Source organism: Cuculus canorus, chromosome 16 (genome assembly GCF_017976375.1).
Source record: "Cuculus canorus isolate bCucCan1 chromosome 16, bCucCan1.pri, whole genome shotgun sequence".
Lineage (NCBI taxonomy): Eukaryota > Metazoa > Chordata > Aves > Cuculiformes > Cuculidae > Cuculus > Cuculus canorus.
The window spans coordinates 17180192-17203986 of NC_071416.1; the positions used below are offsets into that span (position 1 = coordinate 17180192).

Here is a 23795-nt window from a genome sequence, read left to right on the forward strand (position 1 = left end):
GCCTTCGGAAAGTAAGGAAACTATTTCTTAAAGCAGTGTTCATGTATGTAAAAGAAATCAGTGAAACTTCAGACTTTTGTTACACTTGCTTCTCTCATTTATCTCTTCAGAATTTAGATTACCTACTGTTTGGAAACCAGGATAACTGGGTGGGTCTACATAAGGACAACCCACTTTTTTTCTAGCCACCTGCTTTCCTGTATGGTTTATAATCCTGTTTCTATGTTACTTAAGCTCTGAGTACTAGGTTTTAAGACTCAGGAGTTTTTTTTAATCTCTCTGATTCCACAGTTCCTGTGTAAAATGTGGGCCCACTGTGTCATTTCCATTGCTCTATCCTTTAAACAAACAAACTTAGCAAGCATAGTTACTCTTATTTTCATAGTTGCTTCCCCCCCCCCCAAAAAAAATAAACAAAACACAAAACAAAAACCACAGCCTCCAGTCAAGAAAATATTTCCACTTTTCTATTGGCTGATCACTTTACATATTCAGTCAAAGAATTACGCAGAAAATTAGAAAGCTATGTCACACCAGCCACCTAGGTTGAAAACAACTACTATATTTAGTCTGCTATTAAGTTTTGTTGGCTTGTTTATCTGCTACCCTGAAAGCAAGACTAAATTGATGTCTTTTGCAGAGTTGTAGAAATCAACCGGAGACCTGCTTGGAGCAGAGATCTTGGATGGAGGTAGGAAAGACTCCTTTGTTCTGTGCTTCAATTAAACAAAGTGAGCTTATTCTGAATTTGAGTAAATTCAGAGGAAAAAAAGATCCTGTCTCTTTCATGTGGTAAGTAAATCCAGTTTAAAAATCACCAGGCAAATGCACTCAGATTTGCTACATTATATCCTTCTGTGTATTAAAAGAGTGTCTAAAATTGGCTTTCCTCTAAAGTACGTGACCCAGGCATTTTTACAGACAGGGGTCTATATGAATGTTCGGTATGTTTCTGTATGGTATTTCTTGCTTCTCTTTCCTCTTCATAAACACTGGAAAGCAGGCTTCTATTTCGTTACAATTAAAACTTTGGATTTAGTCTTTGAGTAAAAGTGTTTTCCAGTTTTACAAAAATGATGCTGTGCAAGGGGATAACATTTATAGCATCGAAGGTACAATGGTGAATTCTGAAGACTTTGTGTTATAGTTTGAGAATAACCTGCCTATTTCTTGATGTGTTAAGAATGTACAGGGCAGGTCATATAATTGGGACAGGGGAAATTAAATAAGTATGGATTTGTCTCTGCCCCATAATTAAAATTCTCAATGGGGACCATACATCAAAAACCCTTTAGTAATTAAACATCAGTCATTTTACTGTAATATGTAATTGAATGGTAATTGTGGAGCCTTAAGAAAGGCGGGAAAGGAACAGGTACTGGGTTTTAGGTAGCATGTAAGAGTGAAAAGCTATCTTACTGCAGTGTGAAAAACAGAAGTAGAAATCCAGTTTCATGTCTGTGTCTGGTAATCAATTATTGGCTGTTGAATAATGATGTGCAACTGCTATAGAAACTGCAGTTTTTTAGAATCTATTAAAAAAAAAAATATTCTACTTGCAGACCAGGTGGGACAACGGCTGCATATGTTAAAGTAGTAGTGCGCTCTTAAGAGGTCATGCATTGAATATGACCTCTTATGTCTCTATGGTTTTACGAAACCTTTTGTTATATTCTAAGACTGGTTCCTCCTTTCAAACCCACTCACTTCCAGTAACTGATACGGTCTTACTTTTTTACTTTGGCTTGAAGGTACCGCGTAGTTTAATTAAGGAGTGGAAAGGCTTGGGTTTCTGAGGCCTTTTTGCTGCATCTTATTATTCACCAAGGGACCATGAAAACAGAAATCAGCTGAAGTAGTACTGGACAATAGAGGCTTTTGCACTAATCTGCACTCACAAGGAAGAGAGAATGCACCCCTCTTTCTCCAGCCCGGTGTTCCCTTCTTCTATAGGCCACGCTGATCACTCAGGTCATGATACTTAATTCTCTTGTCATTCATGGCAGGGGGGAATAATTTATTCTTCCATCCATGATTTTACCATTTAAAAGGACAGAGTAATGCATTTGTAAAGTGTTTTGCATAAAAACCGAAGTATTTATAGTTGCAAAGTAGAAACAGTAATACAGGAAAACAGACTAATGAAAAATAAAATGAGTCTGCAGCTGGAAAAGCTCTTCCAATTCCCTTCAATATTTCTGTCAACTTAACATTTCTATTAACTGGTATTATTCACAACCTACACAATATGACCAAGAAGGACTTAGATACGTTAATAATTTTTAATTTGCCTAGAGAAGATTTTATTGTCCTTGAAAGACTCTAATTTCCATGCATTGAAAAAACAGATTAATATCCTGGGTGAAACTCTGGACCAGCTAGAGATAATAGGGCCTGGATTTCACCCTAGGGTTTTATGTAATAAGCTATTAAAGTGACATTTAAATAGATGACCCTGCAATGCAAAGGCTAATATTTCATTCATGCATTAATACGTTAAGTAGTCTGTCAAAGAAACTCTAATGACTAGAAATAATTTAAGGTAAAAATAAGCTTTTTTTTAAAAAAAAATAAATAATCTGTTGTTTCTTTATCTTTTGTCTGGGTGGATATAAACTCCCTTAATTTTTAAACCATTCTAAAGATTGTTGTATCAAAGTCTATGCTTACAAGGATATATTATGCTTGATCTTGTGTCTCTGTAGCAGTGTGTCAGCATATTACACTACCATTGCTTGGCTGTGGAACTGCCTAGTAGCATGTCTCCTAAAGTGGGATAAAACAATAAAAATAAATTAATCCATTATTGACCTTTATTGCTCCTGAAAGTGCAATAAAGCACAAACTTCAGAAGGAGAAGTATTGAGAGGAGATTTTTTTTTTAATCCTGGTTTTAAAGTCATGATTTACTACTGTTCATGTCACAAATTTATGTGAAGTTGGTACAAACGAAGGGCTCAGATCACAGATACGCAATTTGTCAGTTGAGCCTGGGTAGCACAGATAATAACAGCTAAGTGCCAGATGCACAGAAACCCTGATATCCTGCTTTTAGGGACTTTTTTTCCTTGTCAGCTTTATCCTACAATGGAGAGCTTTCCATCACAGCTGATGACCAATAATATATTCTGGAAAAGCATCTGCTCTTATTCTCCATAAATAACAGAATCATCTCCCTTCTGTGCAGTGGTTACACCAATTAAGCTTTAAAGAAGTGAGAATTAGTAGGTAGAAACTATAGAGAATTGATGTTGCAATAAATATAAATTGTTTAACTTAAGCCGACAAAAGAAATATGGAAAAAATACTGAAGAATCTCTGTTCTTCACTTTTCTGTCCAAAATCAGATATCTTGCCACTGTAACAACATCAGAGCAAGATTGAACTTAACTTATTTTCTGTTCTGTTGCTTTCTTTTTCCCCCCACAGAACCTATTATCAAATTGGCTTCTCCCAGCTTGGTTGCTTGCCCTGTCAAACAGCCAGTGTTTGGGAAGAAAGCTTCTTGATGGTGCACACGCACAAAACAGTGAAAGGTATAGCCTGTTTTATTTTAGCAGCTGGAATAGAGTAAGGTGTATATTTGGGACTATAAGAGCAGAAATCACTGTATGTGCTGCTAAGTGACTTTATTTTACGTTTCTGTGATTTAGTGATGTGTATATTTTAAGTATATTAATTCTGGAGTATGTGTTCATCATGGCTTCCACTGTACCTGTTAGAATTTTGCAAGGAGTTTTATAAATGTTTTAGTCATGGAGAAATGCTTTGCATCTGCTTTATCTTTCTTTCTTCCTTCACTTATGTTCAGAAGATTAGTCTGTTCTGAAATATTGTTTTTTTTTTTTTTTTTTCCTGGTATATGGTAACCACATGAAGCTCTTTTACTAATGAGACTAGGGAGGCATCAATAAAGGCACCTGTTTGTAAGAAGTAGCATTGTATAGAGCTTCACAAACCAGCTGGAGTAGTTTAAGCCAGGTGAGATAGTAATGAATTCCATAAATTTTTGTCTGCCTGCCTGAATATATTAATTCTGACTGTTCCGTACAGCCTGTGTGATAAAAGCACAGCATCTCTCCAGGATGAGTGAAAGCCTTGATTCCTTGGTGTTCCAGGTAGCTATTAAGCAGCACCCCGACTATGTCATATTGTCCAATCATTTTTCAAAGGGTGGGACTTAGCTTCTTTAATAGAGGCATCTAATGTCATTTTAAGTACTTTCCAGGAGCCGAGTTGTCTTCGTGGGGCTGACACATGACACCGGACTTGTGGGAGACTCTGGGCCTCGGAGAGCAGAAGTTAGAGGCCAAATGGGATATTCTGGAGCATCTACAATATTGCCAGATGTTTCTCTAGTTGTCTGAATGTTGACATAGGAAGATTTTGAGGAGAATGGGACTGTCCTTTGGCTTCTGAATTTCAAAATGGGCAGCTCTCTTATGCTGCCGACCATTGGAGAGATTTATTTCTAAGCACTACATCTTTCTTCTTGGAAAGGTTGATTAAAACTGTTTTCTATCAGTTTAGCTGGCAAAACTGTGACATTGTGCCATCCAAGGGAGGATGAATTTTAGGTTTTGTTTACATGTTCTGTGTTATTCAGGTGTGGTGGCTTCCTCCCCACATTAGGAAAAACGTCTTTTTAAAAAGATGTCAGGAAAACCAGCAAGAAGTAAAGAAAGACGTGTTTGTGACAGGAAGTTTTCGCTTACTGCAGAGATCACAGATATTCTGAACTAAGCCATTATGTTCTTTCCTGATGAACTTGTAAAACTGCAGTAGTATGATTGTCCCACCACTTGAAAAAAATCTTTTGTTCAGTTTTCTAAGATATATGGGACTTCGGTTCAGAATGAATGATATTCTAGTTGCAACTGCTCACTTTTAATGTAAATAAAAATGTGGATCCAAAACTCAGACACATCTGGCCAATTTTTAGTCAGCTTTATAGAAAAACTGAATTTAAATCTGACTTTTCAAAGCTCAAGAAACCACACGTGCTTTGTGCAAGGCTGCTGATTCTGAATGTCATCTGGTGGTGTTGGAACTTTGAAGAAATCTGGTCATGAGTTGTGATGAAATTAGAGCTGTGTTTTGAGGGCCCCTATGCCTTCCTTTCCTCCAGAAATTGTTGTCATGGTATGTCGAGCTCTTTTGAAGGTGTCTGTATTTGGCTGTGTGAGTGTTCCCTGCTGGTGGTTGCCCTATGCGTTCTGGTGGAGGAGCCCTAGCGGCCTCGCTATTTTCTATCTGCTGCTTCACCACACCAGAACCAGTTTACTTCTTGCTGTTTTCTTTTTAGCCATGTTTATTAGGATTTGTTTACGTAGCACTAGATATTTAACTGTAACCTATATGGACCAACAGGTCTGGACTGAGACTCAGCAATTATTTCAATTGTTTGGCATTTGCTTGTTTGTCTTCCTGGAATTAGATTTACACGAGACATTTGGTGTGGTTGGAGGAAGACTATGCCCTAGCATAAAGAGAGCTGTGCGAGCTCTTCTCTTCCAGCAAAGCACAGGACATCATTCCATGGGTACCTCACTAGGAAAGCATCGAACACTGACAGCCAGGCTCTGCTGCAGACCCAGAGCGGTGACTGCTGAGATAAGAGCCAGGCAGGTCAGCATAGGACGGCTCGTCCCTAGTCTGGGTGTCGACACAAACCAGGGTACAGGTTTAAATAAATACGGTCTTAGCTTGCTTCCCTTCACGCTGACGCAGCAGAGACACATCTGAATCCCTTGAGGAAAACTCCACCCTCTGCTTTTTTTATGGTTATTACTCAGATCAGTGAAATCTCTCTGCCAAAATCTGGATGCGAAAATAAATACTGAATGCTATGGCAAAACTTGTTCCGAATAGTGTTTGTGGCAGGCGTGAGCACCTGCCCACGAGCGCTAGAGGATGCTGCCCCACAGGGATCCCGCTGCCTTCCCAGCGCGAAGGAAAACTGCTTTCAGTCACTTGTTGGAATAGGGATGTTTCACTGGAATGTCCCCAGTGAGTAGAAGTAGATAATTTTTTAATTCTTTACTAAACACGTAGGGAAAATATTTTTATTATGTATGTGAAAATAAGTTTATTTTAAAATATCCCATATAAACTTTTAAATCAGGATTAGGATTCCATTTCAATAGATAACATGGAAACGTAGGTGAAGAACAGTTCAGACAACCTATATACAAAGCTACAGAGTTGTCTAGTCTAGGGCTCCAGTCTCAGAAACTGACCTTTGACAACAAATACAGAAAAGCTATCAGGTTTGACATTTGTTACAGGACAAGCCTCGTTGTTCTGTACTAGAACTTCTTTTTCCTTTCAATAATGTACATTGGTTTTAAGTGCTTATAAAAACTATACAAAATAGGAATATTTTCTTGTTGGACAACCATGTGAACTTTCATCTTATTTTAATATGAAGAACAAAATGTAAAAATGTATGTAGAAGACCTCAATAATTAAAAAAAGTCCTAAGAACAAGCAGGAACGGCAACCTTACACTTCAAAGAAATTCCTATTTAGAAATTGCCTGTTACAGTGTTTGCTTTACAAATCCTTGCATATAGAAGTAATGCTAAAGAGCATTCTAAATTATTATACATGAGTTACAAAAGACTAATTTTTAGTATGTTAAAGACAGCTGCATTTCAAGTTTTCCACTGACAGCCCTGCCTTACACAGCCATGCTGCTCAGTTCTTAAAAAGAGAGCATAACATTTGTTCATCTCTCAGTCCCTTTGTTCTTTTCTGGGCTGTCAGAGAAAATGTCAATATCAATTTTTGGGTGCGATCTGAAATGCTGATAGTATGCTATGCTATCCGTCCATCAAGATCTACATTTTCCTAAACAAATGCATACACGTGGAAATAAATACAAGTCTTGGCTGCAAATATACTGTGGGGTTGGTGTTTTATGGTTTTGTTTTGGTTTTACTATAGACTCCCGCAGAGAAAAAATGGAACAGGCCAAGTGTTAAACGGCTTGTTCTGCTCACAGGAATGTAAGGAACTGATCTTACCCAAACCACTGTAGGTGAGTAAAAAACCATCGGGAAGTCAAAACGCAGGAAGTCAGGAGAGTTGGCCGATAATTGTATGTAATTTTCTTTTTGTAACAGTGGCTCTGGGGAAAAGTGAGACATACGAACAGATGATTTGAACTGATCTAAGTGCAGTAGCTGTTGGAAGGTGTGATCTCCCTCCCTCTTCACTGTTTGTGGCTGCAGAGTCTAACCCTACCGTTGCATCTTGTTCTCTGCTGGTTGGACCATCTGAACTGGTTCAATGCAGGGTTCTACAAATAAAAACCCAGTGCAATGGAAGGAATGAGAATATGTAGCTGGGAATGGTCTTGATAACAGTATTGCCCCTTTCAGTGGCAGTAGAGCTTTATATAAAATGTAACTCTCTTGCTTAATTAAATTCTAATTTAATTTATTCCGGAACTGGACCCAAGATGTATGTGCTGGTAGTGTCTCTGGTTTGATAAATTTGCACTTTAGAAAGCATAGTCTTCATTGCCCTGAATTAATGCTGTTCTGTATGTCAGGTTTACAAGCAGGGGACTGCAGTAGGAGCTGATAATCTGTATCCACTTTACCTTATTTCGGTGGAGTGAGTTGCAAGCATCTCTTTCTTCAGTCTTTATTCAGGTCATGAAAATTATTTAGATTTGCATCCTGAAGTTAAAATGATTGGTATAGTTTTTCCTTTTGTATTTTAAATATGTTTCTGCCATCACATAAAGATGAAGAAAAATGCACTGTAAAACAGAATTATAACAACTAGCAAATTTTTTCCCCCCGAATCATGTTTTTCTGCTGTGTTGAAATGTTTGTACAGTGCTAATGCCCAGGATTGGTTGTTTTCCAAAAACATTCTCACATCCCTTGAAAGAACAAGCAGTTATCTGAATGCACAGAAGAGATTAAAAATGTGCAGATTGCAGGACTGAAATCTGAGTGATTTTAAGAGAAATACAGCTGACAGATTGAGAGGAAGACAGTAAAACAAGGATTGCAGTACTAATTTTATCCTCCACTTGTGAATGGATGTTACATAGAATTGCTTAAGAAATATCTGCAGATTTCTTTTTCCTCTTCTGTGAAATACCTTGGCATCTCCTGAATTACTAATGACACTGAAAAGCAGAGTAACCTCACAACTTGTTTTCTGTAGGCATTGTGGGGTCTGGATTGTTATATTCCAGAATCTCTTTAAAAGTCAGGGTTAAGCAAGAAGTCAGAATAACGCTTTATAAAAGGGTAAACTGACATTTATGCTTGAGTTCTCTTGGGGCCTATAGTCGCTTCAACACGGAACTGTATTTATTTCCCCTATACTTTTGTTCTGTTGCTCTTTATGTGGTTGAAATCTTGCATGCAACTTCACTTTTGAAGTTCACTTTGAAACTAGTTATATAACTAAGACTTATGTACCTATTTAATAGACACTTGGATTTTCTTATATTATTGGCAGGTAGAATAAATGCAACATGACTTCTGTCCTTTCAGAATGATGGTTTTTGATGTGGATATAGATTTATTTACAGTAAGCCTCCCTTTTGGAAACAGCTTTACAGTGATATCAGCTCAAGAGTGTCCTCATTTCTGCCCCTTGATAAGCAGAGGTTAGTAAACATCCTCTGTAAGTCCAACAGTGCATGAAAAATGAATCCATTTGTGCACCTCTATAGATTATCAACAGTTTGTGCAGATGTTAGTTAATGTGAGTAAAATGTGGGCTAATTATGGGCAAGTCTTTCACCTGGTTTCAGAAGACAAAGCCAGAGCTGGAAGACATGTTGCTTCTTTTCAGAGACATGATTATATTTCAAAGGCTTTCTTTCTTTCTTTCTTCCCGTCCTTTCTTAAGGTTGAAGAGACAAAGACAGATCTAGGGTGTCATTTGAGCGTGAAGGAAACCTAGTCAATATCACAAATCCAGTGAAAATATGGATGCAGTGCTTGATAACATAGTTTCACAAAAAATATTTTATTGGTAGTGATTGTCTAAGTTGTAATAAGTCGAGGTGCTCACTCCTGCTCCCTCAATCACGCCACTACCGTTGTTATTGCAGCAGCATTGTGAACTATTGCGAATTGGGGCCTTTTCTGGATTATAGTTAACACAGCAAATATTTGATTCACCCATCCTGTTCTCTGTGCAACCACACAGACTTCTGCCAGAACTGTGACAGAGCTGAGTGCTGTGGCTGGAGGAAATGGTTGGATGCTTGACCTGGTTTGTCTGATTAAAAAAAGAAGAAAAGAAAAAAAAGTTGCCAAAACTATGGGTTAAGTCTTTGTGAAAGTGACTGTATGGCACATTTGTGGTGGAAAAAGAAAGGACTGTATGCTGGTGAGAGGCAAACCACAAAAATGAGATGAATATAGGAATTGGAATAGCAGATAGGGAGGAGAAAGGTGTGAATATGCAGAGCCTTAAAACTGAAGCCAGACTGCAAATTTAGTGTGGGGCTGGAAATGGAGTTAAAAGTGAGAGTGATATAGTCTAAATCTGTAGTGGATTGTGATAGGACGTAAGCTTACGAGAGAGGAAAAATTACTGTAATAACAGTATGTTTGCAATTCCATCAGTTTATGTATTTAGTGTGATTTTTAGTTGCTGGATTCTTCTGTGAGATGAATAGTTTTCATTAAACAAACAAAACAACAAAAAAGTCAAGTACATCATTACTACTAACCGAATGATCCTGAATGTGACAAAGTCAGAAAAGAGAAAGAAACCATGGTAGTGGGACTAGAGTTTAGCATTATCCAGACCCCATCCAAATAGTTCTTGCCTTACAATAGCGACTTTCTTCTGTTTTCCTGGGAAGGACCTTGATGTCTGAATAACTGCTCATTTCAGGATGTATCACACTTGGGCATTGGAATCCCTTGGTGAAACACAGACTTCTTTAAGGATTTTTTACGCAGTTCTCATGCAGAGTGCTTACATTTCCAGACACTGCATGTGCGGAGTTGGACTCATTATGGCGTTACCACAGAGTAGGAATGATAAACCCACTTGCTACGCAATTGCAGTTCAACCACAGGGTTGATATTCTTTAGGTCGACTCACGGTGTATCTGCATATGTCTCACAGCTGCTTCCCAGGTAATTGAAAAGGTATTCCACTGCAAATGAAATATGAAATAAATTGTATCTGTTAGTCTTTCAATAGAGAACATATAATTTGAATATTTAATAATGAAAACCCTGTTTTATACAGGGTATCCAACAGCCCAGCTGTTAAATCTTGGAAAGAGTGGCTCAAACTGGGCATGAAAGTGATTGTGTATGGGCTTATGCCTTAAGATAACATAGGCTGTAGCACCTCTTTTATAAAGCTCAGCTGCCAAAGGAAAGGGCTCAAAGGTGCATTTTTTTGAGGTATTTTTGGCAGATAAATGATCATGAGTGGGGATTTTCTTTGGAAGGAAATATACACAAGGAAGCAGCACAGGATACTAAAAATGGCTGTCAAGAGAAATTTTCCTAACACACTAGATATTCAGTGTCTATTACAAACAAAATCAATGAGTGACCATTGTGATCCAGAACAAGTAACATACACCAAAAGTATTGAAAGATACTGCTCAGAAAGACAAATGCAGTCATGTGTCTGGCCATAAAGCATTTTAAGCTTATGGGCGTATCTGCTGCTTACTTGGCATAAACATATTCTCCAGTAGCTTCTGATAATTTATAAAATTACCAACCTTTTTGGGAGGTCACTATTTTTAGCATTCAGCCTACTTTTAAAAAATTGGGAACTGCCTTATTGATATTTATTGTCGATTCTGTATCAGATAGCAGCCTTATCTTCTCGTTTCTAAGCAGTTACAGATACTTTGGTGCATTCAGGGTAGGGGGAAAAGAAGAGGGGGAAAAACTCTTAAAAGGAAAGACAGTGAATTACAATGTTTCATATTCTTAGGTTAGATTAGGTTTGTCAGTCAATGCCTTGGAAATCCAAGACCAAGCTACAAGCTCTTAAGGCAACTTCTTTCTCCTGTTTTTTTATTATTATTATTATCCTTGAAAAATACGGCACTACCCTTTTCCTTCTGTGTATCTGTTCAAAATGTTATTTTTAAAGCTTCATCTTTTGTCCATCACTTACTGTTTCCTCTCTGCCAGTGATAAGTCACCGCCTGTAGGGGTACATATCAAACACCCTGTTTCTGTCATAAAGACAAATCTCCTCCTCACTGGTATTTGTTTAATTTTGAGGCTTTCAGTGTATATTAAGTAGTAGAGTCCCCTTACAAGGCTGCGGCGCTTGATGTGCCTGCTTTCTGCAGATTCTGCACAGCGGGTACAGCTCTTCATGAAGAACAGTGGGTTGCACTTCTAACACTATTTTTTAATTTCCTTTTGACTGAATTCCTGCTTTCCATCTTTCATTTGTTTTCCTTCTTTAGCCTTTTCTGTTTTCCTGCCTGCAGCTCTGTTTTTCCTTAGCATCTCCAAAGCATTGTAAAGGACAAATACTGGCTAATCTAATCTCTCCTCCATCTCTTCTGCTTTAACAAAGCTTTTAGCTTCCCCCTCTCTTTGTTTTCTTTACCTTTCTTTCCCTCCTCCCTTGAAAAAAATGTGGCGCTCCTACTTGAAAGGATGGGTCGAGCTGCAGTAGGACATGCAAACACTGTGACTTAACAGAGAAAATCTTAGGAATTTTCCAGATGTCCCTATGTGTTGATACACAGGGCTTGTACCCCCCGTTGCAAAATACGTGTATGGACAAGAATATAAAGAGAAAGATATTTCAGGCTTTCCCCTTCTGATTCCTGGCAGAATTCTTTTGTCTGTTTTAACAGAGTAGCCCAATGTCGGAATACAAAAGCTATATTCTGCCCGATACGCTTTCCAGGTTTTCATTCTTGCTAATGACCGACGGTTTGTCATTTCTGGGCCGCCATTTCCTGGAGCCGCGAGGACAGGGCCTCAGGCCTCTCCTGCGGCTGCCTCTGCTCTGTCTGCCGCGCGCTGACTCCCTCCCAGAGCCCGAGTGTGTCAGCCTGGCAGCGCTCCCAGTCACCGGCAGCGCTGCTGCCTTCCCAGAGTCGGGTCTTGATCAGCACAAAGGATCGACAAATGCAGTGTGTGTAGTTCTGATCCATTGCTGTACTTCATAGAGATTAGGACTTTTTTTTTTTAATTATTAGAATAATATTAGAGTAGAGCAGTTAATCAACGAGCATAAATGTTAATGGATGACAATCCTCACATTTATGGCATAGATGGATCAAAATTTGGGGTTTTTGGAGGCCTTTAGATATGCAGTTAAAAAGAAACCTGTCTTGAATGGTTTGAACTGCTAAAACTGATGTAAGTATGCACTTGAATGTCGTGCATTTCCCGTGTGTTCCTGCTGCTGTAGTGGGCTGTATGATTCCCTTTATAGCAGCACTCCCTAGTTTCTGCTGCATTCCTAAAACAGAACAATCTGCCAGCGTAATCCACTAGCCTTCCTGCTCCCTGCCCTGAAAAAACATTGCCAAAGCTAAAAAGGGAAAATGCTTCTAGCAGGGACTCCAGAATTACTTATGAGAATTTATACTCTGGGCTGTTAATCCACTGTTGCAGCATAAAACACAAGAACACAAAAAATGTAAGCGCAGTGATAGGATGGTTTGGCAGTTTGCCTTTGGCAATGATATCTCAAGAAACGATCAATGCAGTATGGGACAATGCAGAGTAGGATTATTAATTTTACAGAATTGCCTATGTATGAGTCACATCAGCTCTCAAGCAGAGAGGTTTGTTTGTAAAGCAGCTATATGGCGAAAGGTGCTGGCTGGAGCTAAGAGAGGGCATCGGCTTTATTTGTGGTGATTGCTCCTGAGATCGTTAGCGCTTGGATAAATGCAGAACAAAGTGTGTATTCTGTTTGCAACTGGCCTTGATTTATAGGAGAGGCTTTTCTGTAGTGGGTTCTGTGCAATCCTAGATCTTGCATGCTGTATTGGAAGGATGTTTATTTTGCTTTGAGTATTTTAGCTCATTACCTAATAAGTATTGTTTTAATACTGAGCATCTCCCTCTACAAGTCCATTTGACTTTTTTTTTTTTTAATAAGTAACCCTTCGATACCACGCCATACGTTTCAGAATCACGTTTCCATCTATGGTTTCCTCTGCAGTTTGTTGCCGGCCATGCAGTGATAATGCTGCGCTGCCTAATGCAGATGCCAAATTTTGCACAAAGACGTAAAAGCTTTTTGGGGCCTCTCTAAAGATTTGAACTTTAAAACCTTCATCTGAAATTAAGACTTTTTTCCTCCCTGGCATAGCGATAAATCCTCCCACTTCCCCTGCATTAGGGAAGAGAAGCGGGTCCCGTCTCCAGATCCAACGCTCAGGAACCGGCCCAGGATCAAACCGGTTGCTTACACGCCTCTCTCTTTTTTTTTTTTTTTTCCCTTTTTTTTTTTTCTCAGTAAAACGCTCCAAGGTGGGGGAAAAAAAAAAAGCACAACCATCCGAAAAAGCTGTAGAGACGTGTCGGTGAAGGCAGAGCGCGGCCCTCCCGCCAGGGTCGCCCGCGGGGGGCGGCGGCGCGGGGGCGCGGGCGAGGCATGGAGCCGGCCCGTGCGAGTGTGCAAAGACATGGCATCGTGGTGGCTGCTGGATGCGTTGTCGCGTTCAGATGCTGGAAGAGGGGAATCCTCTCTGGATTCGGAGTGGAACGGGCCCCCGTGTCTCGGCCCCCCCGCCCGGGGCCGGCGGGTGTCTCCGCGCCGGGGCGCCCCGAGCCCTCCCGGCCTAGCTTAGCCTCTCTGCTCCCCGCGCAGGATGGCTCCTGCTCGCCAGAGCCGCACAAAGATAATCGCTCAGGAAGTCTTTCGGCCAATCCCCTGAAGCTTTACATTCGGATTTGCCGGAGCGGCCAATCCGGGATTAGCTTTTATGGGGAAGACAGATCATCAAGCTGGAGTGCCAAGCCCTTTCTGCCTGAGTACTGAGAGCCTGTCCTCCATGTTTTATAAGTATTGACATAACACTGTGTTAACAATGCATCCACAGAGGTAAGCCTTACTTTTTACATTTTTTTTTCTCTAAGGCCTATGAGTTGTGGGTTGAGAGCGTGATTCTCTGCGATTTGTCGTGCAAAACTCACACCACAGCACTTTATTAAGTTGGAACTGTTTAAATTTGCTTTCTTGGGTCACATGGTTAGTAGCCATTAGCCACAGCTTTGTTTTGCAGGCTGGCAAAAAGCTTGGCATACCTACTTCTTCACAGGAGGATGGTGTTTTTAGAGTTTATCAAGATCCCGATATTCCAAAGAAGCTTTCTCTCTCTGAGCAGTTTGCCAGCACTATTGTCTGTTGTGTCACATGCCTGCTGAAGAGAAAATGGAAGCTAGGGAGCAGATGCATTTAACTGCCCTACAGGGAGTCAAGCAGGGATAATGGCAGACAGAAGAACAGGCAAGTTTACCTTTCTGAGCAGTGAATGGAAGAGCTAAGATAAGTTATCTCTGAAAAAATATGGGATTTTTAAAAACCTAGACATCAGCAAAAAGTGCTAATGGCAGATTGTAGATCTGGGCCTAGGTGGTGGTGTGCTGTTGCATCATGTTTTTTATGCATCTTATCTTAACTTAAAACGATTATTGAACCTTTTTTCTTGCAGGAGTGATTAATACAACGTGTTTCTCTTTCTGAGGGACAATGTATGGTTAATATTTTGTTCCTTTAAAAGGGAGTTTTTGTTCTGCAGGTTTTGGAAATGGAGCGCTGCTCCATAAAATGCAGCAGTACATTTGTTTATGAATCTGATTCTTTATGAAAAATGTTTTTGAACTGTTAGCTGCTTTCTTTTACATAGTTCAAATAAACTAATATACCTTTTATCTGTGCCTCTTTGTTTTACACTGTATCAGCCACAGTTCTGTGTTGTGGAGTCCAGAGGATATAAAATCATGTGTGGTTCATGACAGTAGTACATGTTGTTCCTTCCTGGGTTTTGTCCTTCTTTTTTTTTCCTCCTAAACTTTGGTTTAATGCTGCGTAATTATTTCAAGAAATTCCTTTTTGATAAATTCTGAAGTCTGCCAGCCTCTTGTATCTTCTTAACTGGAAAAATGAGATGGGTGCTTGAACACTTGGTAAGTAAGCAGCATGCTACTTTCTGAACGTTTTTAATAGTTTTCCAAACATTTTGCTTTAACTGGGTCAGTTAGTCCAGCAGATGAAGTAATGATAAGTGGTTAGTCATACATAAAATTGGATTTGCTTAGCGTCCATGTTAAAGGACCTGTACATGTAAACTGTTCCAATTTGAAAGCACTGTTTTTTAATATTTTGCCTCTAAAATTTGAAGCTTATACTTCCTGTTTACACTTCAGGCCGGTGAAAGATCTTCTTTCTGTTTGTTTGTAGTTCATGAATTACCGTATTTGTAGGGCAAAGCGCATTTTCGTTGTTCCTTAAGCTTTTGAGGTGTAATGAAAGTGCTAGTACTCAGCAATGAAGTGACCTTGTGAAGTAAAGTAAATAATGCTTAATGGATATGTGTGTCTGATGCTATACGAAGTATAATCTCAGACGAACTTGTTTGATTTATAACTAATTTAGAACATTTTGTGCCCTTTACTGAGATTTTTAATTGTAGCCCTTGCATGCTTGTTTTAACAAGCTGTTTTTCAGTGAACACTGGTATTGTCACAAAAGCAGAGGAAGGATGCTCTTTTGTGCTTTTAATGTAATTTTTGGACTTGTTTTAACAGTCCACACTTGTTCACGATTTTAGGAAAGAACTTAACTGCTAAGCTAGTTTTGCAAATGACTGCACCCAGGCGCAGTTACTTGCTAACTTTTATAGAAGGTTGCCATGTGTTTGATAAAATTCTGTAACACAGCAATTTACCCGTGGTTACTTGTTTGCCAGTATGAGTACCTGTCTTAGAATATCTCACCTTGCTTAACAGCCCTCCTCCCATCATTCCCCCCCACCCAAATTAGATTATAAGAATGTCTCATTCAGTTTGCAACCCGAAACACTTCTAGGTTGTATCATCATGTTTCATCTGATAGCATTTTTGTATGCAGTATTAATGTGTTTTTCAGCACAATTGGAAGTGCTAACACAGCTAAGAAGTTATTCTGGTTTTTATTCTTCAATTGCTAAAACGAGAAATTACACTTGGACATAATTTTCCTAGCAGTTGTTTATACACATTAGCAGTTTACTTTCAGTCTTAAACAGTGTGCAATATAATATTTGTTTAATATGAGGAAGTAGGAGTAAGTGATCTGCAATCAGAAAGCTTGTATTAAAATGGCTCCCACAGGTTTTGTTAAACCAGGATCTGTTTCAAATCTGCACCTCCAGACACACAGCTGACAGTGAGGCATATTTGTATAAGCTGCCCTTGTGCATGTAATGAAACATAGCATCGTGAGTCTGTTAAAGTTCACTATTTTTAATCGCTCAAATATAATTCTTTTATAGTTCACAAAAAATAAATGTCTGCATTGCAGCAAGATGTCTGAGGTAAGGTAGAGACAGCAGTGTTGTTTCACAGATCAGCCCAATCGCGCTGCTCGGGGGAGTGCTGGAGCCAATAGAAGCAGAGGGTAGGTTAAAGACTGACAATTGCAGTGGCAAGACTGAGAAAGGCCTTCTGGAAATTTCTGCCATCTTTGTTCCATCTAAGTAAAGCAAATTCAGCCAAGCTGAAGAATTTCATATATTTTTTGGTGCTTTGTCAAGGTATGATGTTATCAGTTATCACTTGCTTTCATAGATTGCATAATAAGAAGCACTCTGTGCTGTTTATTCTACTGTTCAGGACAGATGGAATGTGGGGTTTTGTGTAAGTGATAGGCACCGGGGAAAAGGCACATATTCTTTCTACCCAAGGACTGGGTCTTCTTAATATCACAATTAGGCAGGACATGTATGAAGCAATGTAGCTGAGGTTTATTCAGCTTGTAGCAAATGGCCATTATTCTAATGTAACTAGCAGTTAATCGTATAATTGCACTTGAATTTTTCTAGCTACTAAAGAGTAATTTAAATTGCCTAGGATAAATATGATTAGCCATTATTATTTAGTGCCAACATCCAGTTACTTTTGTAATTAGCTGGACAACAAATGCGGGGAGGGTGGGGGGGGGAACAAGGAGGGATCTGAATTATGAATTATGATGAAAACAGTAGCTTTTTAGAAGTTACATGCCTCTTTCATTCTTTGCAGGCAAACTGTTTTAGTTGGAAGCTAAATAGTGCTAGGGAAAAACTGAGTGATTTCTTTAAACAAATGGTACTATTTAACATACTGAGAATGAAAAAAATGCAGGATATAAACCACTCCAAATGTGACATTTCCCCTCCCCCCCACCAATCTGGCAGGAGTATTGAGATGTAAGGGAAAACCTACATTGCTACTGAGGAAGCATGTAATAAAAGGAGCATCATGCTCAAAAATCATAAATAGATAGATTATGTTACAAATATGTAGCCCTTTATATCGGTGTCCACAAACTTCAGTTGGCTTGTTTTCCTCAGCTATGGTCCATTTTGTGATGCCACTTTTGCTTGGTGATTTTGGTTTTGTTTTTCTTTCCCCTTTTCCTTTGTTTTCAAGGTATTGGCCATGTGGATCCAGTAGCTGAAAAGTGATAGGTCATGGTCAATTTTCCAGAGCAATGGTGGCACTCCAGCAAAATTTGTTAAAGGGCAGTAAATCTCAGTAAAAGCTCTCCTCTTCTCTGTCTGGAATTCAGGGTATTAATTTGAATCTCCTGAGTAACTTAGAAGTTGGACATAACCTTTGCCCATGCAGAATATGGTAGACATTGATTTTCAAATTTTGCTTTTTTGTGGATCCCTAATATTTTTCCCATGGCCACATCAATCCCATTCTAGTGAATATAAACCTGTTAGACTAGGTTTGATTTACGTGGTGATAGTCTGTAAACCCCTTCGCAGCAGTATGCTGGTTGGGAGGGGTCTGCAAACCAGAGACCGAAAACTGTCACAGTGGGCCATCAAGCTTGGCCCTTTAAATTGTATTTAGAAAGTATTTAAAATAGGTTATTAATAAACATGTCTTTTATTCATGGGTTAAAGTCTAGTTTAGAAATAGGAACTGAGGGGGTTTTATTTGATAGAAGTTATCTGTCATTCTTATGTTAACCCTTTATAGTCAGTTGTCACAGCATCTGTGTTTCATACTGTGAGATTAAAACCATGCTGTAGCAGGATGTTAACATTCTTAATTTAGCTGATATAAACCTTTACTTTCAAAGATGACTGTTCTCAGCCTATGTTTTTAGCATCTGAAATCCTATAGCTGTTCTGGTTGCCTTGCTCGGGCCTCAGCTCTGTAGTTTATAGTATTAAAGAAGACGGTGTGACAGCTAGGGTGTTCCTATCTCTTTTTTTTTTTCTTTTGTGGAGCTGTTTTGAATGCACACTGAATAAGAGTAAGATTTAAAAAAAAACCCTAAATGTTCTTTAAATTAAATATATATATATTTACCTTGTTATCAGAAGTAGCTAGCTTAAACATTGCTGTGTGCAGATATCTGAGCAAGCATTTTGTGTATGTTAATAGTTTAACGCGAATTAAGCATTTTGTAGGGAATTCTGCGAAAGGAAACTTAAAATGTGAGGTGCTCAAACTGGAGAGTGAATTTAAAAATTGAGTGAGTTCCTTAGTAACCTGTGACTTCACAAAACTGCCTGTCTTGTGCCTTTTTAGTTTAACATTTGGATGTCAAGCTCCTTTTGTCATACTTTACCATTTCTGATATTTAGATGCTTGCTTTGAATGTAGCACTGTTGTTTAAACAAGAGGTCCCGTTATTGAATAAACTGCTACCATTTTAGCTACAGTGCAGGAATGAGGCAGTGCAGTGCTGTCAGACGCCATTTTAAGAATCCAGCATAAATAGCATAGCTACCGATGAGTAAGAGACTGTTATAGGTGAGTGCTTATACAAAGCTGCTATTTATTCAGCAATGGCATGCAAATATTTTTTTCAAGTTTTTATTGAATGCACTTTTTTGAAATCATTATTTAGAATTGCTACTCACAAATGTGATGTAGGAGATGCAGGAGTTATCATAAGGATGAAATTCAGTTTTAGTGCTTACAGTCTTAAATATTTTTTTTTTGTTTTCTATGAATTAAAAGGAAAAATGAAATTCATAAGTATATAGTTCTTTATTTTAAATTAATGTGTATATTCCCTAATGTAGATCTAGACTGTGTATGGGGGCATTAGCTGTTTCGAGTGGTTTTCCATATCTGTCAGTTTTTCTTGGTTAAATGTCAAGGTGCAGTAGTTCATCTGCAACTTTTAATTGCTCTTTGTAGTTAATATAGGTTAGAGCAGCTTTACATATTTTTGTATATGTACATTTTTTCAGGTAAGTACTCCTATGAGTACAGGAATGATTTTCCTGAAAAGAAAAGTCAGCAGTTTATTTACTGATCTGAAATTTGAAAAACCAAACCCTCTCTTCAGTTTAATAGAGAACATATTTAAAAATTAGGCAGCTAAGTTCTTTCTGCATTTTTACCTAACTATCAATATATCTTGTGTGTTTGCAATCCTTATTTTTATTCTTTCTGTCCCCAGCTATGCCCCAAGGAATAACCTCCACACCTCTCCTCATTCAGACATGTTAAACTAATTTTGTATGAAACAAATAAGTTTAATGTTTTAGAAAACAATTTCTTTTTTTCTTTTGTCTAAGTTTTGTCAATACCATTAGCGATGTTTTAAATACGTTTTAAATGATTAAGTGGTGTTCAATTGACAGTGAAACTGGCAAAGCTTTAATTTCAGTTTTGTTCTTCAGATATGTTTCTCTACATTCATTCATCTTAATGAGGAAGTAAGAGTAGCTTACAGAATGACATAAGGTATTTATTGTATTCATCTAGGTAATTAACTGAGTATATACCAGTATCGTTTCTGATCTGCAACCTCAGAGCATCACGTTCGTAATACACTTACAAGATAGTATTGCATGCCATCTAAAATAGCAAGTCTAAGCCCTGCAAAAATGAATTCTCAAAATAAAACTCTCTAGAATAGTCTACTTGATTGCATAGTTATTGTTTCCATAGAACGAGATGCTTGTTTATAATTGTTTTGCTGCTGGTTTTAATTTTTTTCTTATTTTGTTATGGGAAATAGCAAGGTACCTGTCACTAAGGACCTGTTTTTCTTGGATTGTATAATTTGAAATCTCTTGCTAATGAAATTCTGTGTTTAGAAGTTTGTGCTTTATGAAGCATTTTCAGAATATTGTTTATATTGATGGAAAGTGAAAAGGTGAAAAGATCTGTCAGCTTTAGAAAAGTTGCTGTAAACTTGCTGTGAATTGCTAGCATGTATTTACAAACTTAAGTCTTAAAGATTACCACTACAATCATCACCGCCACCATTCAAACAATGTCATGTTGTGCAAGTCATAATACGTTACAGCAAATAAAACAATGGGAGATGCTTCTGAAGAGCTGTGAATTTCAAGTATGTTTGACAGCTAAGTCTAATGCTCTTATTTAACTGCTCTCCCCCAACATTTATTATTTTTTTTTAACAATCTCAGTGATTTTCTTACATACTTAGATGTTCGCACCCTTAAAAGATTGAGCAAGATTAATTGTAGTAGAGAATGTGGAGATGCAGTCTGTTCCTCTAAGGCTCAGCTTTTGTAGTATAGTGTATAATTGCTGAGTTTTATTTTAGTTGTGAGTGACGCACAGTGTGCATACATGTGCACAAGATGTGTGCACCTCCATTGCTGAGAAGAATGAAGAACCTTTGTGTTGAGTGGTGAATGCATTTTTGACTGTTCGTTTATACTTGAAATCTTTGGGAAAGCTGTATTCAGGTGTCCTTTATGTGGTGTGTCAGAGATATGTCAAGTCAAGATACTTTGTTCATCTTGGAGCTGCCTGTGAAGAATGTTTTTCTTGTCTCTATAGATCTATTGAAAGTACGCTCAAAAAGATGATGGAGGAAACTGGATGAATTTCCTAAAGTAAACTCATTACATGGGGAGAGGCAGATTAGAGCCGAAGAAACCTCATGCACCCTAAGTAATTCATAGGAGCCCTGACCTGTAACACCTCATGGTGCTGAGTTTGGGCCCACAAGTGCAGAGCATCTTCAGTCAGCTCTGGGGCTTCCTGCGCTGCTTTGAGCAGGGTTGTAGGAACAGTTCCTGCTGCTGTGTTGCTGCATTCATCTGTCACACCCATTTCTCAACTGTGTCTTTCAATACTGACTTGTAGCAACTAGTGTGTTTTTCTTGTTGTAGCATGTTCCCCAGAGCTTGTGATTTGAACAAAATGGCACCTGATAGATTTTGGATGCGTCTGGAATGTTATGATTGCCTTAAAGTAACTTAAATGTGAGCCACTGCTAGAAGGATATTACTCTTTTTTCCCCTTCCCCACATGTGGTACACTCCCATTTCCTCTCTTCTGCACATCCAGCTGCACAGTGAGCTTGATCACAGAACTGATTCATTAAAATGAATGTGATTTCTGGAACGTGAGGGTAGGGATTGGGGAAACCATTCCTTTTAGTAGCAACCTGTGTAAAATTGTCTTAAGACTTCAACCTTAGTATCATAAAGACTTGCATGTCCTAGTCGGTGGCTGAAACTGGATGTATATTTTAAGACCAGGTAATGTGTACTGCCAAATTACTTTACTCTTGACAGAATTAATGTGTGTTTTTAGATATGTACTTGTGTATGTTATTAATTACATATGATGTTTTAAAAATATGAGTTTCGTTACAGTTTGGCTATATTGAAATAGGATTTTATAAGGGGGGAGGGGAAGAAAAGAACAGCGCAACATGGGAAGAGAACAATGAACCTATCCTGTGAGCCCATCCCTTTCCATTGCTTAAGAAAGAGAAGGGGCAGAGGCAAGTGATGCATGAAATGTTTTGGTGTCTGCAACACACTGCCAGCTCCTCTTTGCTGAAGGCCCTCTGGGAAAGGGTGTAACAAATGTGCAGGGTAATTGATCTGCCCATGCAGAGTAAATCGGTGAGCATTGTAATACAGTCGACTATGTTATGCTTTTAATCTACCCATGCAAAATAAATCTGGGCAGCATTGTGCTAGGGTCGCCTGTGCTACTCATTTACCATAATTCTGGTCACATGGTTGCCTTTCCTTGCTGCTGAAATTAACAGTGTAGTCCATGAGCTGGGAGCTTGGATGCTGGTAGAATAACTCTTCAGTGTTTTATGCCTTTAAAGAGCTTAATTTGTAAATTGTTGATGTATACAAATGACAAGTAAGGAAAAATGATTTCCTGAGTTCACGTGTTTGCTCTCGTCTTTGCGCCTTCCATACATTGACCTCGGTTAATTTGTACTAAAAATGTTTGCTGACATAGCTGTCCTGTTTAGAAGTGCGAAAGGAATTGCAACCCGCCCCCCCTCCCCCGTAGTTGGTTGTTAATTAAAAGTAGTTTTGATAAATACCAGACTAAAAAGTCCTTCTGCTGGTAAGTTTTACTTGGTTTAGGAAGCTGTTTTAACTTATACCAGTAATAAGCCTGCTGCTAATATAAACTGTTTGTCAGCCTGAAGAGTTTCTCTGATACAAATTTAACCAAGCCCTCGGTGTTATTTCTGTGCTCTGATAGCTGTCTGGTGCAGATTTAGCCACAGTGGCTAAAGCAAAAGTCTCTAGCTATCCTCTTGGCCTCTGTGGCAGAAATTAGCTGTCCCTAGAGCTGGAGTGGCTGAATGGAATCTCAGTCCACTCCATAGCAGCAGTTGCTCACAGTTTGCTGTATCAATGTAAATTGGTATCAGCAGCAACTTGCGTTATCAGACTAGACAGTAAGTTATCACTACAGAGGAAAAGATTTACATCCCGCTTGGCTCTTGTGCTCTGGCATTATTAATGGGCAGCTCTGATGCCTGCTTCAGGCACCATAACTGCATTTGTTCATCATTTTGAATTTGGGCTTGCTTCATGTCATATGTTTGCTTTTATCTTTCGCCTATGACAGTCAGATCTTCAAATATTAACTCTGCACCTTTTTTTTTGTCTCCCTCCTTCCTTCCCCAAACTAACTTAACTTGCCAGGTTAGTTCAGTTATTTTCTTGAATGGTATCACTATAAGAAAGTAGAACATCAGCAAGTCAGATATAGTTTGTCATCTACTTGATCACTTAATCCTGCCTAGTCTGAATTAAAACTGTATACAAGATTAAATGGTTAAATGATAGTAACAACTCTGTTCTGTTTACTCTTTATTGTAGTTTATAACTGGTAGAGTTGTATTCCCAATAAATTATAAATATCCTGTTTTCTGTTATGTAGTATAGTTTCAAAATCTTTGAAATTATTTATTTAGTAGTTCTTAAAATTGCATGTTTCCTTCCAATTCTGCAAGCTGTTCTGTGTTGCTAAATCTTCTGCTTCTGCTAACTTGTTCTCTGATGCTGGTGGGTGTTTAAATGTTAGCAGGCACCTGTCCCCACAGTTTATAGAGGCCTTCGATTAGGAGCTATGAGGAACAGAATTCCTGTTTGTCCATCATATACAATTTATACAGAATGTGACGTAATAATCGGTGCATTTTACAAGATTGTCCTTAGTGTGAAAATGTTACCTTTGAAATTGTTAACATGCAGCATACATGTGTACCTGGATTGTTTCTCTTCCTGTTTTGGTCAATGTCTACCCCGGCAAACAGCAAACCTTTCATTTTGCTAGACATTTGAATACAGTTGTTTTTGACAGTGCTGTGTTGAACTTCTGTAC

General features: G+C 38.6%; 1 protein-coding gene across 8 annotated transcripts in view; it reads left to right on the plus strand.

Moving 5' to 3' along the window:
* The first annotated feature begins 653 nt into the window (after positions 1–653).
* ZMYND8 (zinc finger MYND-type containing 8) overlaps positions 654–23795 on the plus strand; it is a 67207-nt gene continuing 44065 nt past the window's right edge. For 2 of the 8 annotated variants that reach the window (XM_054081672.1, XM_054081679.1), the window contains exon 1: positions 13897–14049. In XM_054081672.1, the coding sequence (XP_053937647.1) occupies positions 14036–14049 (14 nt within the window). In that variant the 5' untranslated portion in view covers positions 13897–14035. Of the gene's footprint in view, positions 692–3396; positions 3537–13896; positions 14050–14234; positions 14455–14986; positions 15135–16652; positions 16742–18906; positions 18963–23795 lie in introns of those variants that run through there. The other 6 variants (XM_054081676.1, XM_054081680.1, XM_054081674.1 and 3 more) reach the window with 6 other exon arrangements.